We start from the raw sequence: 24,845 nt of genomic DNA, 5'->3' as shown, positions 1-24,845 counted from the left end.
GACTGGTAAGCAAACCCACACTGCCAAGCGGTGAGCGCCGAACATTTAACCACTAGACCATCAGGACAGAGTTTTGAAGTCTGAGATTATGTTGTGCGCATTCTAACCATAGGTCTTAGTTAGTGTAGCCGCCCCTGACGCAGGAAGGGTTAATAATCACTGGAAAAGACTTGCCAACAAACTGTGACCCAGAGGTGAGAAGGCCAGTCAGCCAATGACGGGTAAGACCTCCAGGGCGGGGCAACCTAAGACAGGCGCAGTTGCCTGGGGGCACAGATAGAGACACAATATTGATATCGGGAGCAGGAGGGGCCATTGCCTAGGAGACCTTGCCTGCTCTCAGATAAAAATATACGAGCACAGCACGAACATGATAATATCAAAACAGAGGCTGAGGGAGAGCTCCTTGAGAAATTACTAAGAATTCTTGGCATTCGCTAATTACTTCATCCAGAACACCTGTGTGTGTTTAACAGATGTAAGCTATGTATATATTGAAACACTGGTTATAATAAACTCAGAGTGGCCATCAGCCCTCTCCGCATCTATCCTGATGTGTACGTTGGATTGCGACACCGACAGTTAGGACTAGAGATTAACATATATAACCTCTCAGAGTACTTTTAAATAAGTAAAGTACAGCTGTTCATCTTTTGAATTAAACTTTAATTTTTGAGATAATTTTAGATTCATATGCAATTATAAAAATAATACGGAGAGATCCTTGGTAGGCTTTCCCCAGTTTCCCCTAGCATCAACATCTTGCAAAACTATAGTAAAATATCACCACCTGGAGGTGCCATTGATGTAGTCAAGACACTGCTGCTGTCAGATGGTGTCCTATAAATGTTGATTAGATCCTGCTGGCTGATGGTTCTTTGGAGTTCTTCAATATCCTTGCTGATTTTCTGGATAGGTGTTTTCTCAATTGTTGAGAGAGAGGTGTTGAAATCTCCAGCTATACTGGTAGATTTGTCTATTTCTACTTTCAGGTCTATCACCGTTTTTGTTTCTTTCTTTTTTTTTCTTGAGGAAGAGTCACCCTGAGCTAACATCTATTGCCAGTCTTCCTCTACTTTGTATGTGGGTCACTGCTATAATATGGCCACGGACGAGTGGTGTAGGTGTGTGCCTAGGAACCGAGTGAGGCTGCTGAAGTGGAGCACACTGAACTTAACCACTAGGCCATGGGGCCAACGCCTTGTTTCACATATTTTGGCAGCTCTGTTTGGTGCTTACACATTTAGGATTGCTGTACCTTCTTCCTGGGTTGACCCTTTCCATCATTACACAATGTCCTCCACTCTCTCTGATAATTTTCTTTCTTCAGAAGTCTACGTTGTCAGATATAAATATAGGCAATCCTACTTTCTCTCTCTCTCTCTCTCTCTTTTTTTTTTTAGGGGAAGATTCGCCCTAAGCTGACATCTGTTGCCAATATTTCTCTTTTTCTTCTTTTCCCCCGCCAAGGCCCCAACACAGTCATGTATAGTTATAAGTTCTTGTTCTTCTATGTGAGCCACTGCCACAGCATGGCTACTGACAGACAAGTGGTATGGTTCTGCGCCCTGGAACTGAACCTGAGCCACTGACCCAGAGTGCACCAAACTTTAAGACTAGGCCATCAGGGCTGGCTCCCGCTTTCTCTTGGTTAATGCTCACGTGATGTATCTTTTTCATCCCTTACCTTCAGCCTTCCTATATCACTATATTGGAAGTGAGTCTCTGCGGAAAGCATATAGTGAGGTCAATTTTTTTAATCCACTCTGCCAAACTTTGCCTTTTAAGTGGCATATTTAGAACATTTACGTTGAATGTAATTATTGGTGTGTTAGGGCTTAAGTCTGCCATTTTGTTTATTGTTTTGTTCTCTGTTTTTTGTTTCTCTCTTTTCTTTTTCCTGCTTTCCTGTACGCTAATTGAACTTTTTTTTTAGAAGTCTATTTTGATTTAACTGCAGTATTTTCTTCTGCTTTGTCTCCCCAAATACCCGCAGTAAATAGTTGTATATTTTAGTTGTGGGTCCTTCTAGTCGTGGTATGTGGGATGCTGCCTCAACATGGCCTAATGAGTGGTGCCATGTCCGCACCCAGGATCTGAACTGGTGAAACCCTGGGCTGCTGAAGCGGAGTGCATGAACATAACCACTTGGCCATGGGGTCAACCCATAACTGCAGTATTTTTGAGGATAACTCTTTGGGTAGCTTTTTAAAGATCGCTCTAGATGAACAATCTATGGGTGGCATCATTTTACAAGTTTAACTTTAATGTAAAAACTTTACCTCCTTTTCCCTTGCTTTACTCTCACTGTTCATAATATAACAGTCTTAAATATTTCTTCTATATGCCTCTAGAACCACATCCGACAGTGTTATAATTTTTGCTTCAATCATCAAATGTAACTTAGAAAACTTAAGAGAACCAAACCCGTGAAACCCTGGGCTACCACAGCAGAGCGTGTGAACTTAGCCACTTGGCCACGGAGGCGGCCCCACCTCATTCCTTTTTACCGCTGAAAGTATTCCATTGAATGAATATACCACTTTTTATTTACCCCTTCACCAGATGATGGACATTTCAGCTGCTTCCCCTTTTTGGCGATTACGGATAACGCTGCTATGAACCTTCATGTATACGTTTCTGTGTGGACATGTTTTCGTTTCTCTTAGGTATATACCTAAGGGGTGGAACTGCTGAGTCACACGGTAACTCATGTTTTATCTTCTGAGAAAGTGCCGGACTATTTTCCAGAGTGGCTGCACCGTTTCACATGCCCACCAGCAGACTATGAAGGTTCCAATTTCTCATCAACACTTCTCGTTGTCTTTTGTTACTATAGCCAGCCTAGTGGGTGCCAACTGGTATCACTGTGGGTTGATTTACTTTTCCCTGATGGGTAATGATGCTGAGCAGCTTTTCACGTGTTTCTTGGCCATATGTATATCTTCTTTAGAGAAAGGTCTATTCCAATCCTTTGCCTGTTTCTAAATTGGGTGTTCTATTTTTTATTATTGAATCGTAAGAGTTCTTTGTATATTCTGGCTATAAGTTCCTTACGAGATGTGTGATTTGCAAATATTTTCTCCCATTCTATGGGTTGTCTTTACACTTTCTTGATGGTGTCCTTTGAAGCAGAGACATTTTAAATTTTGATAATGTCCAATATCTCTATTTTTTCTTTTGTTGTTTGTGCTTTTGCTGTCACATCTAAGAAACCATTGTCTAACTCAACATCATGGAGATTTACTCCTGTATTTTAAGAGCTTTATAGTTTCAGGTTTTACATTGAGGTCTACAATCCATTGAGCTAACTTTTTTTTGTTTTAGATTTTGTTTCTCCTTTTTCTCCCCAAATCCCCCCAGTACATAGTTGTATATTTTTAGTTGTGGGTCCTTCTAGTTGTGGCATGTGGGACGCCACCTCAGCATGGCTTGATGAGTGGTGCTAGGTCCGTGCCCAGGATCCGAACCAGCGAAACTCTGGCCCTCCGAAGCAGAGCACACGAACTTAACCAGCCGACCATAGGGCTGGCCCCCTGTAGTAAGTTTTGAAATTAGAAATTAGCGGACTTAGTATTCTTTTCTTTCTTTTTTTGGGGGGGGGAGGAAGATTAGCCCTGAGCTAACATCCATTGCCAATCTTCCCTTTTTGCTTGAGGAAGATTGTCCCTGAGCTAACATCTGTGCACATCTTCCTCTACTTTGCATGTGGGACACCCCCACAGCATGGCTGATGAGTGGAGTAGGTTCACACCTGGCATCCAAACCCACAAACCCCAGGCCTGCAAAGTGAGGCACGTGGAACTTTAACCACTCAGCCATGGGGCTGGCTCTCAGGACTTATTAATTAATCAAGATTCTTTGGGGTATTCTGTGTCCTCTGAATTTCCATATGAATTTTAGGATGAGTTCATCAATTTGTGTTATAGAACAAAAAACAGAAAAACCAGCCAGGATTTTGATAGAGTTTGCACTGAATCTTTAATTTGGGGGATTGTGTCATTTTAAGCAACTCAAGTTTTGGGTGGTCTGCTGTGCAATAACTAACACACCACCCCGCTTAGGGGAAGCTTCCATTTTATCATGGACGAAGAGGAAGGAGGGGCACTCGTTTCTGGAGAGAATATATTGTTTGCAGGGTGACTCCCTCTAGACGGCCATGGGACTTTCCTTAGAACAAGGAGCCTTCAAAGGTGGTTCTGTAGGGCTTCCGAGTTGAGCCCCTTCATCACTTCAAGCTGAGCAAGCTCTGAGTGTGGCCTCCACCGCTCACCCAGGGCTGGAGGGACTTTTCCGCTCTGGGAATGGTCACACGGCAACCACCAGCCCTGGGATTGTTCTGCTCCAGCCTGGGGTGCCTCCTGCTTAGAGCAGGGATCTGCTGAGGGAAACGGGGGCCCTGGCTGCCCGTGCCCCACCCCCACTCCCAACAGCAGCAGGCCCGGTGCAAGGGCCAGGAATGTGGTGGATGACCAGAGACAGGCGGCTTCAGCCAAGGCAAGAGCAAGGCCACCGCTGAAGTTGAGAGCGTGGGTTCAAAATGGTCCACAGCGTCCTGGGAGCTTCTATTCTTCTCAGGGCGACTCTAATAGTACGTTTTTACCCAAACTGTTATACTTGTAAATGTTTAGTGAGGGCATTTCTAAATGAGAGAAGACCCGCTTCACAGTGTGTGGCCCTCTTTCTCTGTCGTGTGTAGAAGAGTGAGGGCCACCTGCAGCCCCAGTGTCAGGGGCCAGGCTGGATTCAGGACAGGAGGCTGGGGAGGCCTCATGAGGGCAGTGTGCCCTGAGACCCGCTCAGCACCTCTGCCCTTTGAAGACCCCAGCTCACGGTTCTGCCCCTTTGGCAGGAAGCCCCCAGGCAGCATGGAGACAAGCCTGTGGTGCTGACTCAGGGCCTGGGCTACAGCCGGGTCAAGTGCCTGCTTTGTTCAGACAGGAACTGCCGAGCAGGGCTCCGCCCCAGCCTTACACAGTGAGAAGGCCACCCGAGCAAGGCAGGAATCTACAAATTAACGCGTAGATCCAGACAGCCACGGAAGATCAGGCTCAATCAGCTTAAGGCAAACACTGGCCAAGGGAGAGAACAGAAGAGGGGACAGGAAAGAAAGAAACCGCTGGCGGCTTGAGCCCTTGGGGGCTTAGCGGAAGTAGTTGGGACATTCGTGGGCAACCAGGTGCCATGCATCATCAAAGGCCTGCACGACGGCCGGCTCCAGGGGCCCCTCCTCAGCCGCTGCCAAGTTCTGTGCCAGCTGCTCCAGGTTGGTCATACCCAGTATGACAGCGTCCCCGAGGGCACCCTGAAAGGGGAGACGGCCAGGTGTTAGGAGACTAATGCACAGGGACTCCCGTCACACACACTCCCTCCCAGCCTCGCCCCTGCCAAAGGTGGGATCTGATGTCTGTTTATGCCCTCTATTGTTCCAGAAAGAACGTATATTGCCCTCAGACAGCTCTAAACCGTGCCACCACAGTCTCATCAGCAGACAGACCTGAGTTAGAGCCACTCACCTCAGCCGCTTGGCAGCTGAGTAGAGGTGGCTTGCTTACTTGAGCTCTCTGAGCTTCAGACTTCTTTACTGTGCAGGGTGATTCCAGGAATTAGAATTTTGTGAAGTCCTTTGGTCAGGCCTGGCACTTAACAGGTGCTCAAGAAAGGGCAGCCATTGGTATACGATGCCCGGGCCAGACGAAGGGGTCAGGGAACCATGGGGCAGCAGGGAGAGGGGGCATCCCCACAAGGGGCACAGAGTGGATGGCCAGGGACGGAACTAATGCCAGGGGACAACAGCATGCAGGGTTCAGAGTCACAGCTGTGCTCATGCCCTGCCACAGGCAGCCGAGGGACTTGGCTAATGGAAGAAGTGTCTGTGAGCGAGTGGCCTCAAATGTAGAAGTGGGATAACCGCACTTAATAGGAGCAAGAATGTGTCTAATGTGGCACTTAAGAACCTTCTCTAGGAACAGGATTTCCACCCAGAGACCTATGCCATGGGGAAAGTGCAGAGGAGGAAAACGAGTAATCTCAGAAGTCCCCCAATAATTAGGAGCCTCTCCTTGCTTCCAGTCCTCCTCCACCCTCCAAAAGGGAACGCCGGGAGCCAAGCCTGCAGGGACAATGGGCTTACCTGGAGCTGGGAGTGGTGGTACATCCACCTGAGGACGGCCGAGGTCATGCTGGGGGCGCTGGGTCCATAAGCAGCCTGCAGGGCCTTCTCCATCATGGCGATGGCCTGGAAGTGGGGTTCCTTCCAGTAGCTGAGTAGATGGGGAGGGGGACACGGGTCAGTACCATGCGGCCAGTCCAGGGAGCCGCCTGGGGCACTGAGGGGCCAGCGTCTCCTCGTGGAGGTTTCACTTCCTTGCTTGGCAGAACGCAGGTGGCTTTCTGGGCCCTTCATCAGGCTGTTGTTTTGCAGTCGGTGGTGGGAGTAGAGGGGATGCCATGGGCAAGAACCCTTACACTTATCGTGCTCACCAGATGTGAACAACGGGACTCCTGAATCAGGACCCAGGAGCAGCTACAGCACCACCTGTGACCCCGGTCACAGACTGGACCCTCGACCAGTCCTGGCTCTGGCCTCGGCGGAGCCACCTGCCTTCACTTTCTGACCTGCTCAGTGAGGAAAGGACAAGCCCCATGACAGAACCATACACTGAATGTGACACCTAGAGGAGATGACGGACCTGATGATGCTTTATAAACTAACGAGCAGCAGGCGGGGAACCATCAGCCTGGATCCCCCAGGGTGAGGCCCGGGCCCTGGTGGTGTGAAAGCTCCTGGAGAAACACTGCTTAGAGTGACGGTCCCTAAACCTGGCTGCTGTTCCCAGAAACTCTTGGGGGATGCGGGGGCTGGATGAGGATTTAAATCACAGCTGTGCACAAACAGAGACTCCAAATATCACACACTCCGCCGCTTCAAAAGCCCGCGGCCATTTCCACAAACTCACATCGAGTCTCTCGCACGAAGCCTGGGTTGTTGCTCTCCTCCATTAGAGAGAAGATGCCAGAGGGAAGGAAGCTGTAAGAATCTAGAATCGTCCCTCTGAGGAGCGCCATGTGGAAAGGAGGCTATTCCCTGGGAACAAGCACTGTGTTACTTTGATAAACTTTTCAGAATTTAGAAAGTGAAAAAGAAGGAGGAACACTGTTTCCAGGGCAGCTCGCCTATCCCTTTCGACACTGAGGACAATTTTATTGCCAAGAGTTTACAAAACTTAGACTCCTTGGCCCAAGGTGACAGGGCCAGCTAGTCGTGGGGCAGCAGCATGACCCAGGGTTCCCAGGTTCCGATCCAAGTTCCCCTCCCGCTGTGGGCAGGGGGAGTCTTCCCAGGGAGAGACACAGGCTTGCAGACCTGGCACAAGGCCCAGGCTCCACATTCCCAATCGAGGCCCCTAATCCCTCCCAGAGACATAAGGCATATTCAGGGAGGGGAAGGGGGCGGGGTCAAATGGGTGGGACTGCAGGGCCCTCAGTCTGAGCAGCAGTGGGAGTCCTCGCCCCAGGAAAGCAGCCCCAGGGACTCCCTATGTCATGCTAAGGGGACCCAGGTAACCTCCTGCACTGACGCAGACCCCCAGCTCACCGATTCCTGTAGATCTCCGCCCAGTTATTCCCAAAGAAGCGGCCCGCAGGCTGTTTCCTGTCCTTGTCCTCGTACTTGTACTTGCCGGTCAGCAGGCCCCCTGCGGGAAGGCTGCCATCAGACTTGCTGGCCCGCACTGCGCCCAGAGGCTGCTCTGGACTGGGGGGGATGGTGGGGGACCCCGGAGGGATGGAGGACAGCCCAGCCTCTGGTCACACCTCTCCCTGCTTCCCAGGTCCTGGACCTGGATTTCCGGTCAGCAGTAGGCAGACACAGGACAGGGCCAGGAACGCCCTCCCCCAGGGGAGCCTGCCCCGCTGCCGCGCGTACCAGCCAGAGGGTTGTAGGCGTAGAACCTCAGTCCAAAGTGCCTCAGGCAGGGGAAGAGCTCCGTCTCCACCCGTCGGGTGAGGGCGTTGTACATGCCCTGCAGGTAGATGGACCAGCTGGAGTGGGTGCGGGTCCCAAGGGGAGGGACCCCAAATTGCCCCTTGGAGAACCCTCTGATCAGACCCTAAAAATCCCAGGATGTTGACAATCAGGGCACATACTTAGTGATGGGGAGGGGTCGTGCCCATGGAAAATTCATTCATTCAGCCAACATTTCTGAGCACCGATGACGGGCTGGACATGGGACTTCCAACCAGGAGCCAAAAGGACAAGGCCCCTACGCTGAGGATTTAATAGCAAGGTACAGTGTAGACAAGGATCCCCAAGAACAGAGGCAATGACGACACACTGCTAGGTTCTGTGACCAGTGCCTGGCTCCACGCAGCTGCCCCAACATGTGCTGAACAAATGAGCAGGAGACAAGCAGAGCCTGAGATGTCAGGCTCCACTGCGGTGGGGGAAGGCTTCGAGAGGGAAAGGCATCCAGTGAGCCAGAGCACTTCTGCCAGGGGATGAGGGGGCAATGCTCCAGGCTGAGGTGCAGGGTGAGGAAGCGGGAGAGACAGACAAGGGGCCCATGCAGGCGGGAAGGGGAGCTCCCGCCGGAGCAAGCAGGTGCCTGCTGGCCAGGCTGAGGAGCTTGCACATGGTCCCGGGGCCACCTGGGAGCCACCTGCAGGCTGTGAGTAGGGGAGTGGCTGCCATGTGGATGGCACAGGGGAACTCGGAGGGGTGCAGGGACCCCAGGATGAGCAGGCACCCTGAGACGGAGGCCTCTGCAGCCCGGCCCTCACCTGGTACACGGTAGGCATGATCCAGCTGTTGCTCTTGCAGAGGGTACAGATCTCAGCCACCTCCCAGGCGGCATAGTTGGAGAGGCCCAGCTCCACAAACTTGCCCTGCAGGGGAGAGACGGACGTTACATCCCACAGCAGGCCAGGAGAGCTGCAAGGGAGACTGGGGTGGGACCTCGTGAAAGGGTCTGTCCCCAGCTTCACTCTCCTGGGTAGTGACTGGGCAAGGAGAACAGCAGAGCTCCTCCGAAGCTCAGGGGGCCGCCCTCACCTCCTGGTGCAGCTGGTGGCAGGCACGCAGCGTCTCCTCCACGGGGGTGCTGTGGTCCGGCAAGTGCAGGTAGAAGAGGTCCACCCGGGGACACTGCAGCCGCTTCAGTGACGTCTCCAGCTGGAACCGGACACAGTCAGGCTTCAGGGTATTTTCACCCAGTGGATTGGCCTTGGTGGCGATTTTCACTTTGGGAGGAGAGAGATGGAAGTTGAGGCCAGTTTACCAAACACTGCGAAGGGTCTAGTGTAATGGTTGAGACGGACCTGGGTTCACGTTCCAGCTCTGCCATTACTAGCGCTGTGAACTTGACCAAGTTACTTCACCTCTCTGAGCCTCAATACCCTCAACTGTAAATTGAGGGACAATTGTACTATTTCATAGAGAGGTCCCGATGATTGATGAGAATGCGGAAGGACGTGCTCATTATGATAACGTGCTAACAGTATCACTGCCACCAGGCAGATGGACGCACCAGGCCTAGAGGAACCCAGCGCTGGGTCACTGCCCTTGAGGACTCACTGTCTAAGGGCACCTACACAGTAAGCGAGGCAGAGATACACGCAAGGGGGCAGAGGCGCCCAGAGCAGAGTCGTGAGGCCCACCGGGAGTTCAGGGACGACTTTCCTTAGAACCGGAGTCTGAGTCTCCCAGGGGAAGTCAGAGGCCCCCCCGGAGGCAAAGATTTGGCTTGTGAGGAGCCGGGCCTGAGACTCCATGGATCTAGCGCATCTGGTCCAGGGGGACGCTGGGCAACAGAAGGGGCCAGCCGGGTGCAAGGGTCTTGAGGGCACCCCGGGGAATCGGGACTTTAGGGGGCCATGGGGAGCCTCTGAGCACTTTTCAGCCAGGGAGCTAAGTGGTCAGCTCAGCACTTTTGAAAGATGACCCTGAACGAAGCCCAAAGAAGCCCAGGGCAGGTCTGGAATCGGGCAGAGCAGCAGGGAGAGCCTGCGCAGGAACTCAGGAAGACGTGCAAGAGGCCTCCTCTCGGGACCAGAGAAGGAAAGGCAGGGATGCGTCAGAGCAACGTCCCACGGAGAAAAGGCCCGGGTTCTGCCACCTATGGGAGTTGGGGACTAAGCACTCTTCTCCCTGCCCCCCAGCGAGGTGATGCCACTGGTGGGTGACAGGGGCCCTCCCTGCCCTTTTCATGCTCAGAAAGTAACCTCGCAGGCCAAAGGGCAGGCAGTCGACTCCTGGACACGGGGGAGGGCGCAGGCTGAGGACCACTCACTTGCAAATTTTCCATCCCACCACCTCCTCAGCCTGGGCCCCCAGCCCTTCTGATGTGAATCGAACCTGAGGTTTAAGGAGCTGGGCCCAGCCAGCTCGGGCCTGAAGGAGGGTTGCAGAAGAAAAAACAAGCAGAAAGAAGATCAGAGTTGTCACGGAGAGGCAAGCAGTTGATCTAGAAAGAGTGAGACACCAAGAGGCATGCACATTCCCGTTTCGTTCCCGATGTGCCATGCTGTGAGTCACAGGACAAACCGAGCCCGACTCTCCCAGGAGAGAGGGCCAAGAGCCTCTGAGAGCACTGGCCAGTGCGCTAATCCACACTAATAACAGCCATAACAGTAACACTGCTGAGCCCGCCCCAGGCCCATGTCCAGTCCTGAGCAGTTCAAGTGGCCAATGGTGGAGGAGGGACACTCCCCTCCCCCATACACCATCCCCACTTAGCTACACCCACCTGCTCCAACACCCTGGGCACTCACGTCTCCCGGCCTTTGCATACCCACTGCCCACGCCCACAGGCAGGAATGCCCTCTCTCCTCTGACTCTTCCTGGCAAACTCCTATCACTTCTTCAAGGTCCAAGGTTCCCTGTTCTGAGCTTTCTTCCACAGCCCCTCCAAGGAAGTGCTCCCTCTGCCGGCATCCTCAGCCATCTCCAGAATCTGGGCTCCCCGGATCCCGTTAGTGTCAATTTCCCTTTTACAGCCCCAGAGGGAGGCTGGCACAGAGAGGGCAGTTAGTCACCGTGCCACCCCCACTCCCCGATTCGCCAGGAGGAGGCACTGCCAATCGAAGCTCCACGGAGCAAAGTCTAGGCCCGAACGGTGCACCTGCGCGGCACGGGAAGGGGGCTGGGACTGCACAGCGCCAGACCCAAGGTTCGCAGTGCCCCCTAGAAGGGCTGGCCAAGTCGGTCCCAGCTAGACCACGGAGGGGACGCTGCAACAGGGAGGCTCCTGGGCTGCCTTCTCCAAGGGAAAAGCGAAAAGGAATCAGAACAAAGGCCTGGCCGGCTGATCGGGTCTAAATGTGGACGAGGCCTGAGGAGCTGGGGTTCACAGAGCTGCAGGGTGGCCAGGGGAGCATGGCGCCCTGGGAGGGGGCAAAGGGGTCGGTCCTGACCGCGACATGTGCACGGCTGGGACCGGGTCAGCGCTGCACGGTGCGGGAGGAGGTCAGGGGCTGGGCGCTGGGACCAGGCCATACCTTTGCAGTCGCCGCCGCCCAGCCCGAGCCCCAGGCCGCCCAGGATGGTCTCGGACTGGCCGTCGGTGTAAATGAAGGCCGTGTCTATCTCGGTGTGGCCGCGCTCCAGGAAGGCGCGCACGGCCGCGGCGCTGGCGGGCGCGTCCAAGCTGGTCCCCATCCCCATAGCGCCCAGCACGGTGGCGGGCCGGACCCCGGCGCCCGCGGCGGCCCGCGGCGTAGACAGCAGCCGGGACATGGCGGCGGCAAGACACTCGAACAGCACGGGAGACGGGGCAGCGGTCGGCGACAGGAGGCAGCAAGGCAGCCAGGCTCTGCTTTAACAGACGGCGCCGGCCCCGCCCACGGGCGCTGGGGGCGGAGCGCGGGGAGAGGGGGCCGGAGGGAGTCGCGGAAATGTGCGCGGTCCCCACGCCCGCGGCTGCTGCCCAGCCTCGAGGCCGGGCTGCGCTGCCGACGCGTAAGGGCCTGAGGGTTCTGGCCTCGGGCGGGTGACCTGGGTCTTGGCCGCAGGGCCGGGATGGGTGAGCCTGTTCCGAGAGTTGCCAGCGCACCCATGGCTCCGGGCTGGGACTCCCGGGGACTCCCTGCCAGGTCTCCCCACCTCCCTTGGCTTGGCGCCTGAACTGTCCCGGGGTCCCTGTGTCCTCCGGGAGGGGGCTCTCCCCGGTGCTCCAGGTCCTGAAATGAGGCCTTGGCTCAGGACTGGTGGCCCTCGAGGCTGTGCGGCTGCCGTGCGCTCCCGGAGGTCGGCTCTGTGCTGCTCTCCTTGGCACTTGCCGAAAGCTCCAGCCTTTGTCCCTGTGCCAAGGACATGTTACAGTGTTAGGGGAATAGAACTGTTAGCCTCTAATTCTGTGTCCAAGCGAAGACGCCTTTCAAACATGAGGGCTAAATGAAGACTTTATTCAGACAAACTAAGGTGGAGAGAATTCCCAGGAGCAGTCTTTCGCCATGGGAAATATTTGAAAAAGTTCTCTAGACCCTGGAAATTTGGATTTACACCGAGAAAGATGAAGAGTGCTGGGAATGGTAAATTTGTGGGTAAGTATCAAAATCCTCTTCTCATTTTTAACCTTTAAGAAGATCATTGAGTTTTGTTTTTTTTTAAAGATTTTATTTTCTCCTTTTTCTCCCCAAAGCCCCCCGGTACATAGTTGTATATTCTTCGTTGTGGGTCCTTCTAGTTGTGGCATGTGGGACGCTGCCTCAGCGTGGTTTGATGAGCAGTGCCATGTCCGCGCCCAGGATTCGAACCAACGAAACACTGGGCCGCCTGCAGCGGAGCGCGCGAACTTAACCACTCGGCCACGGGGCCAGCCCCCAAGATCATTGAGTTTTTTAAAGTTAAACATACGCTACCATATGACTCAGGGAAAACTGATGTTTACACAAAAATGTACACACGAGTCTTCATAGAGACTTTATTTGTAATTGCCGAAACCTGGAAACCACCCAAATGTCCCTCAACTGCAGAATGGATTCATATGTTGATTGTGGTGGTGATTACATCACTGTATACATTTGCCCAAACTTTCAGAACTGTACACTAAAAAAGGGCGAACTTACAGTATGCATATTATATATGAATACAAAAATTGAAAGGGAAAGTTATTTGTATAGAGAAAAAAATGGTGATTGTTGTTTATTATAAAAAGGCAGTTTGTAACAAAGATAGAAGTAAAATATATGAAAACGTGCAGAAAGGAAATGGGGGGAAGAAATGGCAATATCTTGTTTTCAGGTTCCCATATTATATATGTACTGTTGTAGTACTATTTGAAGGTGAACTGTGAGAAGTTAAAAATGTAAATCATAAACCTTAAAACAACCACTGAAAAAATGAAACAAAGAGTTATGGCTAATAAGGCAACAGTAGAGTTTGGCTTTGGCGGCCTGGGGTTTGCTGGTTCGCATCCCGGGTGTGGACATGGCACCTCTTGTCAAGCCATGCTGTGGCAGGCATCCCACATATAAAGTAGAGGAAGATGGATGGATGTTAGCTCAGGGCCAGTCTTCCTCACCAAAAAGAGGAAGATTGGTGACAGATGTTAGCTCTGGGCTAACCTTCCTCAAAAAAAGAAAAATACTGAATTAAGCCAAAAGAAGGCAGATAAAGATGAAAAAAGGGAAAATGAACAGATAGAACAAATAGAAAACAAATAGCAAGATAGATTAAGCACAATAATATCATAATTACATTAAGTGTGAATGATATAAATGCTCCCAAGTAAAAGGCAGAGATTGTCAGATTGATAAAAAAGCAAAACCTAACTAGATGGTAAATGCTAGAAGCCCACTGAAATATAAACAGAGATAGGTTAAAAGTAAAAAAAAAAGGAAAAAGACCTACCTTGACAAAACAAAGTACAAGAAAGTTGGAGTGACTATATGAATATCAAAGTAGATTTCAAAACAAAGAATGCTATCAAAGACAAACAGGAAAATTTCATAACAACAAAAAGGTTACTACATCAAGAAGACATAACAATCCTCAAGGTGTATGCGCCTAATGATAGAGCATCAAAATACCTGAAAAGAATTGATATAACTAAAGAAGAATTAAACAAATATGCAATTGTAGTTGGAGATTTCAACACTCCTCCCTCCGTACAGTCATGCGTTGCTTAATGAATGGGGTATGTTCTGAGAAATGCATCATTAGGCAATTTTGTCACTGTGCGAACATCATAGTGTGTGCTAACACAAACCTAGATGGAACAGTGTCCTACACACCTAGGCTGTACAGTACTAATCCTATGGGGTCACTGTCATATATGTGGACAGTCACTGACCGAAACATCATTATGTGGTGCATGATTATAACTGTAGAACAGTAGTTAATCATAATTGACAGAAACTCAGTAATGATATAGAAGACTTGAACAACTCTATTAATAAATTTAACATAATTAACATTAATAGAATACCCAACAACAGCAGAATATTCATTCTCTTCAAGTGCACATTTACCAAGATACACCGTATTTGGGGTCATAAAACAAGTCTTAATACATTTAAAAAGATTTGAGTCATACAAAGGATGTCTTCAACCATACTGGTATTAAACTAGAAACCAATAACAAAATGAGTGACTTCTGGAAAAATCTCCAAATATTTGGAAATTAAATAACACTTCTAAATAACCCATAGATCAAAGAAGTAATTGCAGGGGAAAGTTGAACATATTTTGAACTTAACGAAAGTGGAAATATGACATATCCACTTTCGTGAAATGCAGCTAAAGTAGTGCCAAGAGGGAAGTTTATAGCACTATGTGGACATATTATATAAGAAGAAATGTCTCAAATCAACGATCTAAGCTTCCACTTTAAGAAACCAGAAAATGAATAGCCAATTGAACCGAAAATTAGAAGGAAGAAAATAATACAGATAAAAGCTAAAATAAATGAAATACAAAACAGAAAATCAATAAAACTAGAAGCAGGTTCTTTGAAAAGATCAATAAAACTGATAAACTTCTAGATAGACTGGTGAGGAATAAAAGCAAGAAGACACAAGTTATCTATTTCAGCAACAGTAGAAGAGACGTCACTACAAGTCTTACAGAAATGAAAATGATAATAAGACAATATTATGAATACCTCTATGTTAATAAATTTGATAAATTAGATGAAATGGAAAAATTCCTTGAAAGACACAAACTGCCAAAGCCCATTCAAAAAGAAGTAGATAATTTGAATCACATTGTATATATTAAAGACTTTGAATTCTTAATTTATAAAGATATTCCCACAAGGAAAACCCTGCATCTACATGCCTTCATTAATGAACTCTACCGAACATTAAAGGAAGAAAAAGTACCGGTTCTTACACAGATGTTTCTACTAAACAGAAGAGGAGGGATTGCTTCCCAACTCATTTTATGAGGCCAGCATCACCCAGATACAAAAAGAGACAAACAAAAGAAAACTACACACCAATATCCCTCATGAACCTAGACACAAAACTCCTTTAGCAAATGAACACAGTCAGATATAAAAAGATACATCAGGGGCTGGCCCCGTGGCCGAGTGGTCAAGTTCGCGTGCTCTGCTGCAGGCGGCCCAGTGTTTTGTTGGTTCGAATCCTGGGTGCAGACATGGCACTGCTCATCAAACCATGCTGAGGAGCGTCCCACATGCCACAACTAGAAGGACCCACAACGAAGAATATACAACTATGTACCGGGGGGCTTTGGGGAGAAAAAGGAAACAATAAAATCTTAAAAAAAAAAAAAAAGATACATCAGGATTCAGTGAGATTCATCCCAGGAATGCAAGGTTGGCTTTATATTTGAAAGTCAGTCAATACAATTGACTGTACTAAGGAGAAAAATAAAGTCCATACGATCATCTCAATAAATGCAGAAAAAGCATTTCACAAAATTCAATACCCATTCATGAAGAGAAAAAAAAAACCCTCCTAGCAAACGAGGAAGAGGAAGAAATTTCCTCAAACTGATAAAGAGCATACAGGAAAAGTCTATAGCTAACATTACACTTAGAAGTGAAAATCAGAAAGCTTTCCCCCAAGATTGGGAACCAGGCAATGATGTCTGCTCTCACCACTTTTATTCAACATTGTACTGGAGATACTGGTTATCCTGACATATTTCAGTGTGCGTGAGTAATAATGATAGACAGTTTCCTGCGTAACTACAAGGCCTTTGCCACCCTAACAAAATTAACAACTCTTTGGTGTCACCTAATACGACATCCATATTCAAAGATCCTTGATTGTTTTAAAAATGAGCAGTTCAATTGGTTTGAATTCGATCCAACAATGATTACACATTGCATTTGGTGGTTATATTTCTTAAGTCTTATTAAACTTCAGCAGTGCCACTCGTCTCCCCATCCCTTTTTTGTGCATTTACTTGTGGAAGAGACCCCTCAGTTGGGCTATAGTATGTCCCACATTCCGTTTGCACAGTCACAGTTTCAGTCAACTTGTTTGTCTATCCCGTCATAATTCTTGTCAAATGGAAGTTAATGCTAAAGGCTAGATCACACTCTAGTTAAGCTTCTTTCCCTTTTTCTTTTTCCTGAGGAAGATTCACCCCGAGCTAACCTCCATGCCAGTCTTCCTCTATTTTTTCGTATGTGGGCCAGCACACAGTGTGGCCACTAACAGAGCAGTGTAGGTCCATGGCCGGGAACCGAACCTGGCTCGCCAAAGTGGAGTGTGCTGAACTTAACCACTAGGCCAGCAGACTGGCCTCCTTCTTTCTCTTTTTCTTTTTTTCTTTTCTTTTCCCTTTTTTTGGGTAGGAATACTCCATCAGTGGTGCTATGTACTTCTTGAAGCATCACGTGCAGGAGGCAGGAATAGCATGGTTGACCCATTCCCAGTAACGCTGAGATCAAGCAGTGACTTTATTTGGTAAACTGTAAAATTCCTCATCAACCTTTCATCTGTTGGTGATTTCTGCCAGAATCAAGCAAGGGAGAGTCTTTAAGTCTGAGATTATGTTGTGTGCCTCTCTAACCACAGGACTATAGATGAAGGAATAGAACCTCTTGGAGTACTTTTAAATAAGTACAGGTGCTCATTTTTTAAATTAAACTTTTCAGTTTTTGAGATAATTTTCGATTCATATGCAATTGTAATAAATAATACAGAGAGATCCCTGGTAGCCTTTTCCCAGTTTCCCCAGCAGCAACGTCTGCAAAAGTATACTAAAATATCAGAAACTGGAGGTGCCATGGATGTGGCCAAGGTGCCGCTGTTGCTGGGTGGAGTCCTGTAAGTGTCGAGTAGATCCCCCTGGTCGATGGCTCTTTAGAGTTCTTCCATCCTTGCTGATTTTCTGCGTACATGTTTTCTCAATTGTTGAGAGGGAGGTGTTGAAGTCTCTAGCTAGAATGGTGGATTTCTCTATTTATACTTTCACGTCTATCAGTTTTTGTTTCACATATTTTGGCAGCTCTGTTTGGTGCTTACACATTTCCAATTGCTATGCCTTTTTGCTGGGCTGACCCTTTTCATCCTTATGTAACGTCCTTCTCTGTCTCTGATAGTTTTCTTTCTATGGAAGTCTACTTTGTCAGACACAAGTATAGGCAATCCTGCTTTCTCTTGATTAATGTTTTCATGATATATCTTTTTCCATCCTTTACTTTCAAACTCCCTTTATCTATTGAAACCTGGACATTTTGGTTATTATGTTATGAGACTTAATCCTATTTAAACCTTCTCTTTTAGTGGGTTTCTTCTCACACTGGGCCATTACTGCCAGGTGGGGGTAGGAATTCAGGCTCCCCGCTAGGCCTCCACTGACACCTCCCTGGCTAGGCACGCCTCCTTACTGCTCCCCATGTGGGCTCCGTGGACACCACTGGGGCAGGGGAGTGGGTCACCTCGTTACCTCTGGGTGGAGATGAATGTCCTGACTCTCCACCAGGCTCCTCTGACACCGCCCAAGTGGGGAAGGGGAAGGGCTCCTCGTTACTGCAAGGTGGGGGTGGAAATCCAGGCTCCCATGTGGGCTCCACTGACACTGCAGGTGCTGGGGGGTGGCGGTTGGGAGGCCTCATTACTGCCTGGTGGGGATGAAAGTCCCAGCTCCCTGTTCATCCTCTCTGACATCACTCCATCAGGGGTTTGGGGTGCTTCCTTACAGGCTGGCAAGGGGGGAAGTCTAGGCTCCCCATTTGCTATTTGCTGGCATGGGTGGTAGTAGGGTGGGCGCAATGTTTATTCTATGGTGTTTGGCTGGAGTAAAGCAGTTATTTCCTAAAACTTTTCTGTTTTTTTTTCTCAAACTTTTCCCCAGGCGGCCCCTTTCCTGGTTCTCTGGCTAGAGAAGGCAGGCTTTGGTGGGGGCCTTTTTTGTCTGGGTGAGTTGGCATTTCCAGGTTGTTGGCTTCTTCAGTTCCAACTCTGGTATACATGTGGCAACCAGAAAACCGAGAAAACTCCCCTCTGTCATTCCCTGGGTCCCAAGTTTCCTAGCCAGTCTGGCTTCTTCTTTCCATCTTTCAGAATCATCCTATGTTTGTGTTACACATAACATCCAGAGTTTTTATTTGTACTTAGCAGGAGGAACAAGGTAAAGTATGTCTGCTCCACCTTCCTAAAAGCAGAAATCATTTTAGCATTTAAAAAATAAAGTTACAGGGCACCTGCCCCGTGGTTGAGTGGGTAAAGTTCTGGGAGCTCCACTTAGCCGGCCCGGGTTCGCAGGTTTGGATCCCGGGTGCAGACCGACTCCACTCATCAGCCACGCTGTGGAGGCATCCCACATACAAAGCAGAGGAAGACTGGCACAGATGTTAGCTCAGGGCGAATCTTCCCCAACAAAATAAATAAATAAAGAATTAAGAATAAATAAATAAATAAAGTTACAAATGATTTAGCAATCCCACTCTTAGACATATACCAAAGAGAAGTAAAAATGTTATGTTCAAAGGCTTATACACAAATGTTCATAGTGGTTCATTCATAATAGCCCCAAACGGGAAACCAGTCAACTTGTGAATGGATAAACAAAGGGTGGTATATCCATACAATGGAATACAAGATAATCAGAATAAAAGGAAATGAAGTACTGATACAAACAACATGGGTGGATCTCAGAAACATTGTGCTAAGAGAAAGAAGCCAGACACAAAAGTCTACATGTTCCATGATTCCATTTATATAAAATTCTAGAAAAGGCAAACTAATAGTGACAGAAATCAGAGCGGTGGGTGCTCGGAGCAGTGTTCAGGAGGTAACTGACGACAAAGGAGCATGAGCAATCAACCGTGCGCTTAGAACTGGTGAACTTTATTGTATGTAAACTATACAATAAACCCGGTTGTGAAAGATTTATATTATCCCTAAACGAAATTAAAACCACAATGAGATACCATTACATTCCCCATAAGAGGTAAAATTAAACAACTTAAAAGTAACAACTACTTTACCATCATAACGATTGATGGCCACAGCACTCCACTTACTGAGTCATGCTTTCTCGTCAGAGGACGAGTTTGTAGACAAGGCTCCAGAGAGCCATTGATTTGGGTAAAGCAGTTGAGATAGTCTCTGTGCCTAAAGGTTGAACAGCTCCTTATTCACGAACATAGCTAAGGCCCTGGGGCCAGGCTTGGCTTTGACTGGATCTTCTAATATCATATCACAAGAGCTCTGTTTTGGATGTGACCCAATTTTTGTGGTTTCAATTCAGAAAGAGCTCATTAAGGATGGAAATGTTGGATCAGAGACTTAGAGCTTCCTCTTAAATGAGACAGTCTCTCTCTTAGGGTCTAGTAATAGATTAGCTGAAAGGGTGTGCCCTGTGTGGTAGGGGATCAAGGTCAAAGCTCAAACAAATACAACAGTATCTAAATGCCAAAGCCTCTAATTATTCTGTGACTATTACTGACGTTGTAATTCTGAGGGTTTGAAAGGGAGAGGGACCTGAAAGTCCAGCTGGATTTACTGCTGCCCAGACCACTTCCAAAGCTCTTTACTTCGGGAGGCTCCTTTCACATTAGATGTTTGTCTGATAACTTGGTATGGAGGATTAAATAGAATTGCCAGATTTAGATGTGCTAGCCTCAGCCTGTCATAATGGAAGCCTTTATCTTTCATGACTGGGGGCCAGGAGCCAACACTTTGTCTTACACAAGTTGTGAAATGCCTTTGGAACCTACCTAATTAGCTGCTCATAAAGATTATTTGAAGGCTATATCTTGGATTTTGTCCTCACTCGAGACCTGTCCATTTCTGTCCAGCTCTGCTTGGACGGCATGAGGTCAGAGCATTTGCTTCCGTGGTGGCCACTATCAGAATATGCTGCTTAATTTCATTACTGTTATGAAATGTTTGGACATCTGTCATCAGATATTATTGTTCTAATATTTGGATGACCCATTGGGGGAATAATCCAGGGGGAGTTTAAATAACCCAGTGGAAGGAAGAGAATGTGTCTGCATGCCTTGCCAGGTGAAAGCACATGGGCCTGAATGGATGCTGAAGAGAAGACATTAGCCATATCCAATGTCACAGACCAAGTGCCAGTAGTGGCAACAATTCAGTCACTAATGCTCAGCGCTGATGGACTGGCCGCTTTTTTACTGAAACTTCAACAGCCCACAAGGATTTGACAAGCACTACTATCTTTTTCCACCTACCAGACGGGGCTGTGAAACTGAGAACAGCATTGTAGAAATCCTTGAAGGAGGAGAGTACCTTCTTCTCGCCTGGATGGGGCACTGTTCCAATCCCCTGACAGGCGCAGGCTCTAGAATATAGGCAGTTCCCCTTCACGCTTCCTGCTGAATTTATGGATGCGACTCCATGGGACCATGAGTGCGTCCAGCCAGCACATCACAGCATCGCACCTGCTCAGACAGTTCTCAATGGGCGTACCGACCATGATGTCCAGTGAGGGACCGGCCCTTGACTCCAGACAAAATACTCAGAAGCCCTCATGTGACTTTCAGCCTCAGGGCATGGGTTCCAGTCCCTTTATCCATATGCCAGAGCCACACAACTCTACCTGAGGGGACCTCTGGGGAGAACCCTTGTCCACTAACCTTGTCATAAACATAAGCTGCATTCTCAGGCTCTTGGGGTTTCCTCCCTTCAGGGTCTACATCAGTACTGAAGACCTATCATTCTACCAGGGTTAGCCCAAGAATCAGAGCCAAAGGAACTGCAATTGGGAGAGGCCAGATGCCCAGTGAATCAAACATTAAATACTGCATTTCCATCTCTCAAGAAAGTTGATAGTAAATGTATAACTTATTCGGAATATTTGTTAACATTTACCATTCACCATGGGGAATGCAATGATACCGCTGCCCACGTGAAAAGCAGAAAAAACAACCTTGAACTGGCGTTACAGCTGAATGTTTGAGGGCCCCCAAAATTCCTGTTGACACCCTAACCCCCACGGTGAGGCATTAGGAGGCGGGCCTTGGGAGGTGAGCAGGTCCAGGTGAGGCGAGGAAGGTGAAGCCTGTGATGGGATTACTGTCCTCATCTGAGGAAGAGACTAGAGCGCTCGCTCCACCACGTGAGGGTACAGCAAGGCCGCTGTCTGCAGACCAGGGAGAGGGCTCCACAGACACCCACTCTTCCCGCACCCTGATCTCGGACCTCGCGCTCTCCAAAACTGTAAGAAGGAAATGTTTGTGGTTCACTATGGGATCTTGTTACAGCAGCCCGAACAGACTAAGACAGTTGGCGTGAACATCTTGAAATAATTGCTAATTTTTGAAGAAGATGATTGTGTCTGAAGATTACAATTTAACTTGCGCAATGCAGAAGGTCCATTTTCTTATCACTGTGACACATAACTTTTGATCTAGATTAAATAATTGTTCTTCTCAAGTAAATTTGTTCATTTTTCATTCCGTTTCCTTATGCATGTTTGAAGAGTAAGGTGGTGGCTGTTGATGTGTTGGCATCAATAAGAGAAATAGTTCACATGGAGAAATCATGCCAGTTTTATCTGTGTCACATACTTCAAATAGAAAATCAGTTAATTCCAATAATAATTAAACTTTCCTTTCATTAAGTTCATGGAATCAAAATAAAGCTTTTGGAAGTTCATTTTGTCAAAGGTGAAACATCTGACACTCTTGTGAACACACTTAAGTTATAAAGTTCAATGTTGATGAGAAAAATGTTTTTGCACAGCACAGACACTTGCAAATTTTGGTGGGACACACTGTTGTGTTAAAAATAGTCCTATTAAATTAAAAATCTATAGACTAGAAACGTACTTCCTCACAAAAGCAATTACGTCCTGACATGTCTACCTCCTTATCGCTTCTAAAAGATGTTCAGAATGCAGCACATTTGAGGCCGTGGTGATGTTAACCATCGCAATCACTAGTCACCAGCAGGCCAGCATGGAAAGCCAGTCAGCAGGTGAGCCCAGATGCTCTCCCTCCAGCCTTTAGCTTCAGTAGTCCCTTTTCTGTCACATTAATTCATGTAGACAAAATCCATACCAAGTTATTCTCCAGGTTTTAATACACTACAGATCAAACTGTTTCCTTAGTTTGGGGTTGATTACATGTATGTTTACCATTTTCCAGATCCAATTCTGTTCCCTTGTCTTTTGAAAAAGCTCTTTAGGTATGAAACGGCTGAATTCAAGCAACCATGCAACATGCGTGGATACGCTATCCAAAAGATTCTAACAGATGGGGCTTGACCTAGCAGAGAACGCACCCTTCAGGGGGAGCTCAGGACTGAACGTCTCCCGGCCAGACAAGAGGCTTATCTTCTCGACTTGACCACTCAGGACCATTGCTCCCTGTGACAGAGTTCATCTTCCAAAGATGACCGTTTGTTCTCTCACATTCTTTTTACAACATGACGTTGACACCCCGCTCATGAGGCAAGAGTGACACTATGGACTTCAGAAGCTGGGACATGAAAGACATTATGGCTTCTCTCTGGTTTTCTTGGGATGCTCGCCCTTGGAAGCCAGCTGCCATGCAGTGAGGAAGCCCAGGCCACATGGAGGGGTCACGTGTAAGCGTCCCAGTTGACCACAATATTCCAGCTGACAATCGGTGTCAACTGCCAGACATGTGAGTGAATTAGCCTTCAGGTGACTGCAGCCTCCAGCTTTGAGGTCACCTCTCAGACCTTGGGGAAACAGATGAGCATTCTCCACTGAGCCTGCCCAAACAGCAGTTTGTGAGCTAAATGATTGTTTAAAACAAAAAAACCTTCGAGACATAATTCATATTATTATACACCCATTTAAAGTGTATAATTCAATGGTTTTAAGTGTATTGAGAGTCGTACAACCACCATAATTTTAGATTATTTTCATCATCCTAAAAAAGAAACCTGGACTCATTAGCAGTTAATCTCCGTTTCCTCCAACACCCCTCCCAGCCCTAGGCAACCACGAATCTACTTACCATCTCTAACAGATTTGACTATTCCAGACATTTCATGTAAATCAAATCATACACCATGAGGCCTTCGTGACTGGCTTCTTTCACTCAGCATAATGTTTTCAAGGTTCATGCACATTGTGGACGTTTCATTACCTCATTCCTTTTTACTGCTGAAAGTATTCCATTGTATGAATATACCACTTTTTATTTACCCCTTCACCAGATGATGGACATTTGGGCTGCTCCCGCTTTTTGGCGATTACGGATGACGCTGCTATGAACCTTCATGTACACGTTTCTGTGTGGACATGTTTTCGTTTCTCTTAGGTATATACCTAAGGGGTGGAACTGCTGAGTCATACGGTAACTCACGTTTTATCTTCTGAGGAAGTGCCGGACTGTTTTCCAGAGTGGCTGCACCATTTCACACGCCCACCAGCAGAGTATGCAGGTTCCAATTTCTCATCAACACTTCTCGTTGTCTTTTGTTACTATAGCCAGCCTAGTGGGTGCGAACTGGTATCACTGTGGGTTGATTTACTTTTCCCTGATGGGTAATGATGCTGAGCAGCTTTTCACGTGTTTCTTGGCCATATGTATATCTTCTTTAGAGAAAGGTCTATTCCAATCCTTTGCCTGTTTCTAAATTGGGTGTTCTATTTTTTATTATTGAATCGTAAGAGTTCTTTGTATATTCTGGGTATAAGTTCCTTACGAGATATGTGATTTGCAAATATTTTCTCCCATTCTATGGGTTGTCTTTACACTTTCTTGATGGTGTCCTTTGAAGCAGAGACATTTTAAATTTTGATAATGTCCAATATCTCTATTTTTTCTTTTGTTGCTTGTGCTTTTGGTGTCATATCTAAGAAACGATTGTCTAACTCAATGTCATGAAGATTTACTACTACATTTTAAGAGCTTTATATTTTTGGCTCTTACATTGAGGTCTACAATCCACTGAGTTAACTTTTTTGTGTATGGCCTGAGAAGGGGTTCAACTTCATCCTTTGCATGTGGATATCCAGTTGGCCAAGAACCATTTGTTGAAGACTATCCTTTTCCCATTGAATTGTCTTGACCCTCTTTTCTAAAGTCAGTGACATTAGGGTTTATTTCTGGACTCTCGATTCTATTCCATTGATTTGATATGTCTATCCTTATGCTAGTACCACACCGTCTTTATTACTGTAGCTTTGTAGTTAAGTTTTGAAATCAGGAATTCGAAGACTTTTTTTTTTTTTAAGATTGGCGCCTGAGCTAATGTTGCCAATCTTTTTTTTTTCTGCTTTTTCTCCCCAAATCACCAAGTATATAGTTGTATATTTTTTTTATCTAGTTGTGAGTCCTTCTAGTTGTGGCATGTGGGACGCCGCCTCAGCATGTCCTGAGAGCGGTGCCATGTCCGCGCCCAGGATCTGAACCCGTGAAACCCTGGGCCGCTGAAGCGGAGCGTGCAAACTTAACCACTCGGCCACGAGGCCAGCC

General features: G+C 47.7%; 1 protein-coding gene across 1 annotated transcript; it reads right to left on the bottom strand.

The window, feature by feature from the left end:
* Positions 1–3,956: 3,956 nt before the first annotated feature.
* LOC106839787 (aflatoxin B1 aldehyde reductase member 3) lies at positions 3,957–12,062 on the bottom strand. Its single transcript, XM_014854745.3, has 7 exons — positions 11,497–12,062; positions 9,053–9,240; positions 8,782–8,886; positions 7,928–8,024; positions 7,598–7,697; positions 6,134–6,263; positions 3,957–5,305 (listed from the first exon to the last, which is right to left on the bottom strand). Exons 1-7 carry the CDS (start codon positions 11,732–11,734, stop codon positions 5,144–5,146), a joined length of 1,020 nt encoding a protein of 339 aa, XP_014710231.3. The 5' UTR covers positions 11,735–12,062; the 3' UTR covers positions 3,957–5,143.
* Between the last annotated feature and the right edge of the window lie 12,783 nt (positions 12,063–24,845).

Source organism: Equus asinus, chromosome 5, assembly GCF_041296235.1.
Source record: "Equus asinus isolate D_3611 breed Donkey chromosome 5, EquAss-T2T_v2, whole genome shotgun sequence".
Lineage (NCBI taxonomy): Eukaryota > Metazoa > Chordata > Mammalia > Perissodactyla > Equidae > Equus > Equus asinus.
This window is presented reverse-complemented; position numbering and strand designations above follow the sequence as displayed.

Bases quoted from the DNA above. Each gene is read 5' to 3' on its own strand.
- LOC106839787 (XM_014854745.3), bottom strand. From the start codon at position 11,734: ATGTCCCGGCTGCTGTCTACGCCGCGGGCCGCCGCGGGCGCCGGGGTC. The intron at 7,698-7,927 runs GTACGCGCGGCA...GCCTTCCCGCAG, and splicing joins CGCCTACAACCCTCTGGCTG to GGGGCCTGCTGACCGGCAAG. The intron at 5,306-6,133 runs GTAAGCCCATTG...CTCCCCTTTCAG, and splicing joins ACCACCACTCCCAGCTCCAG to GGTGCCCTCGGGGACGCTGT.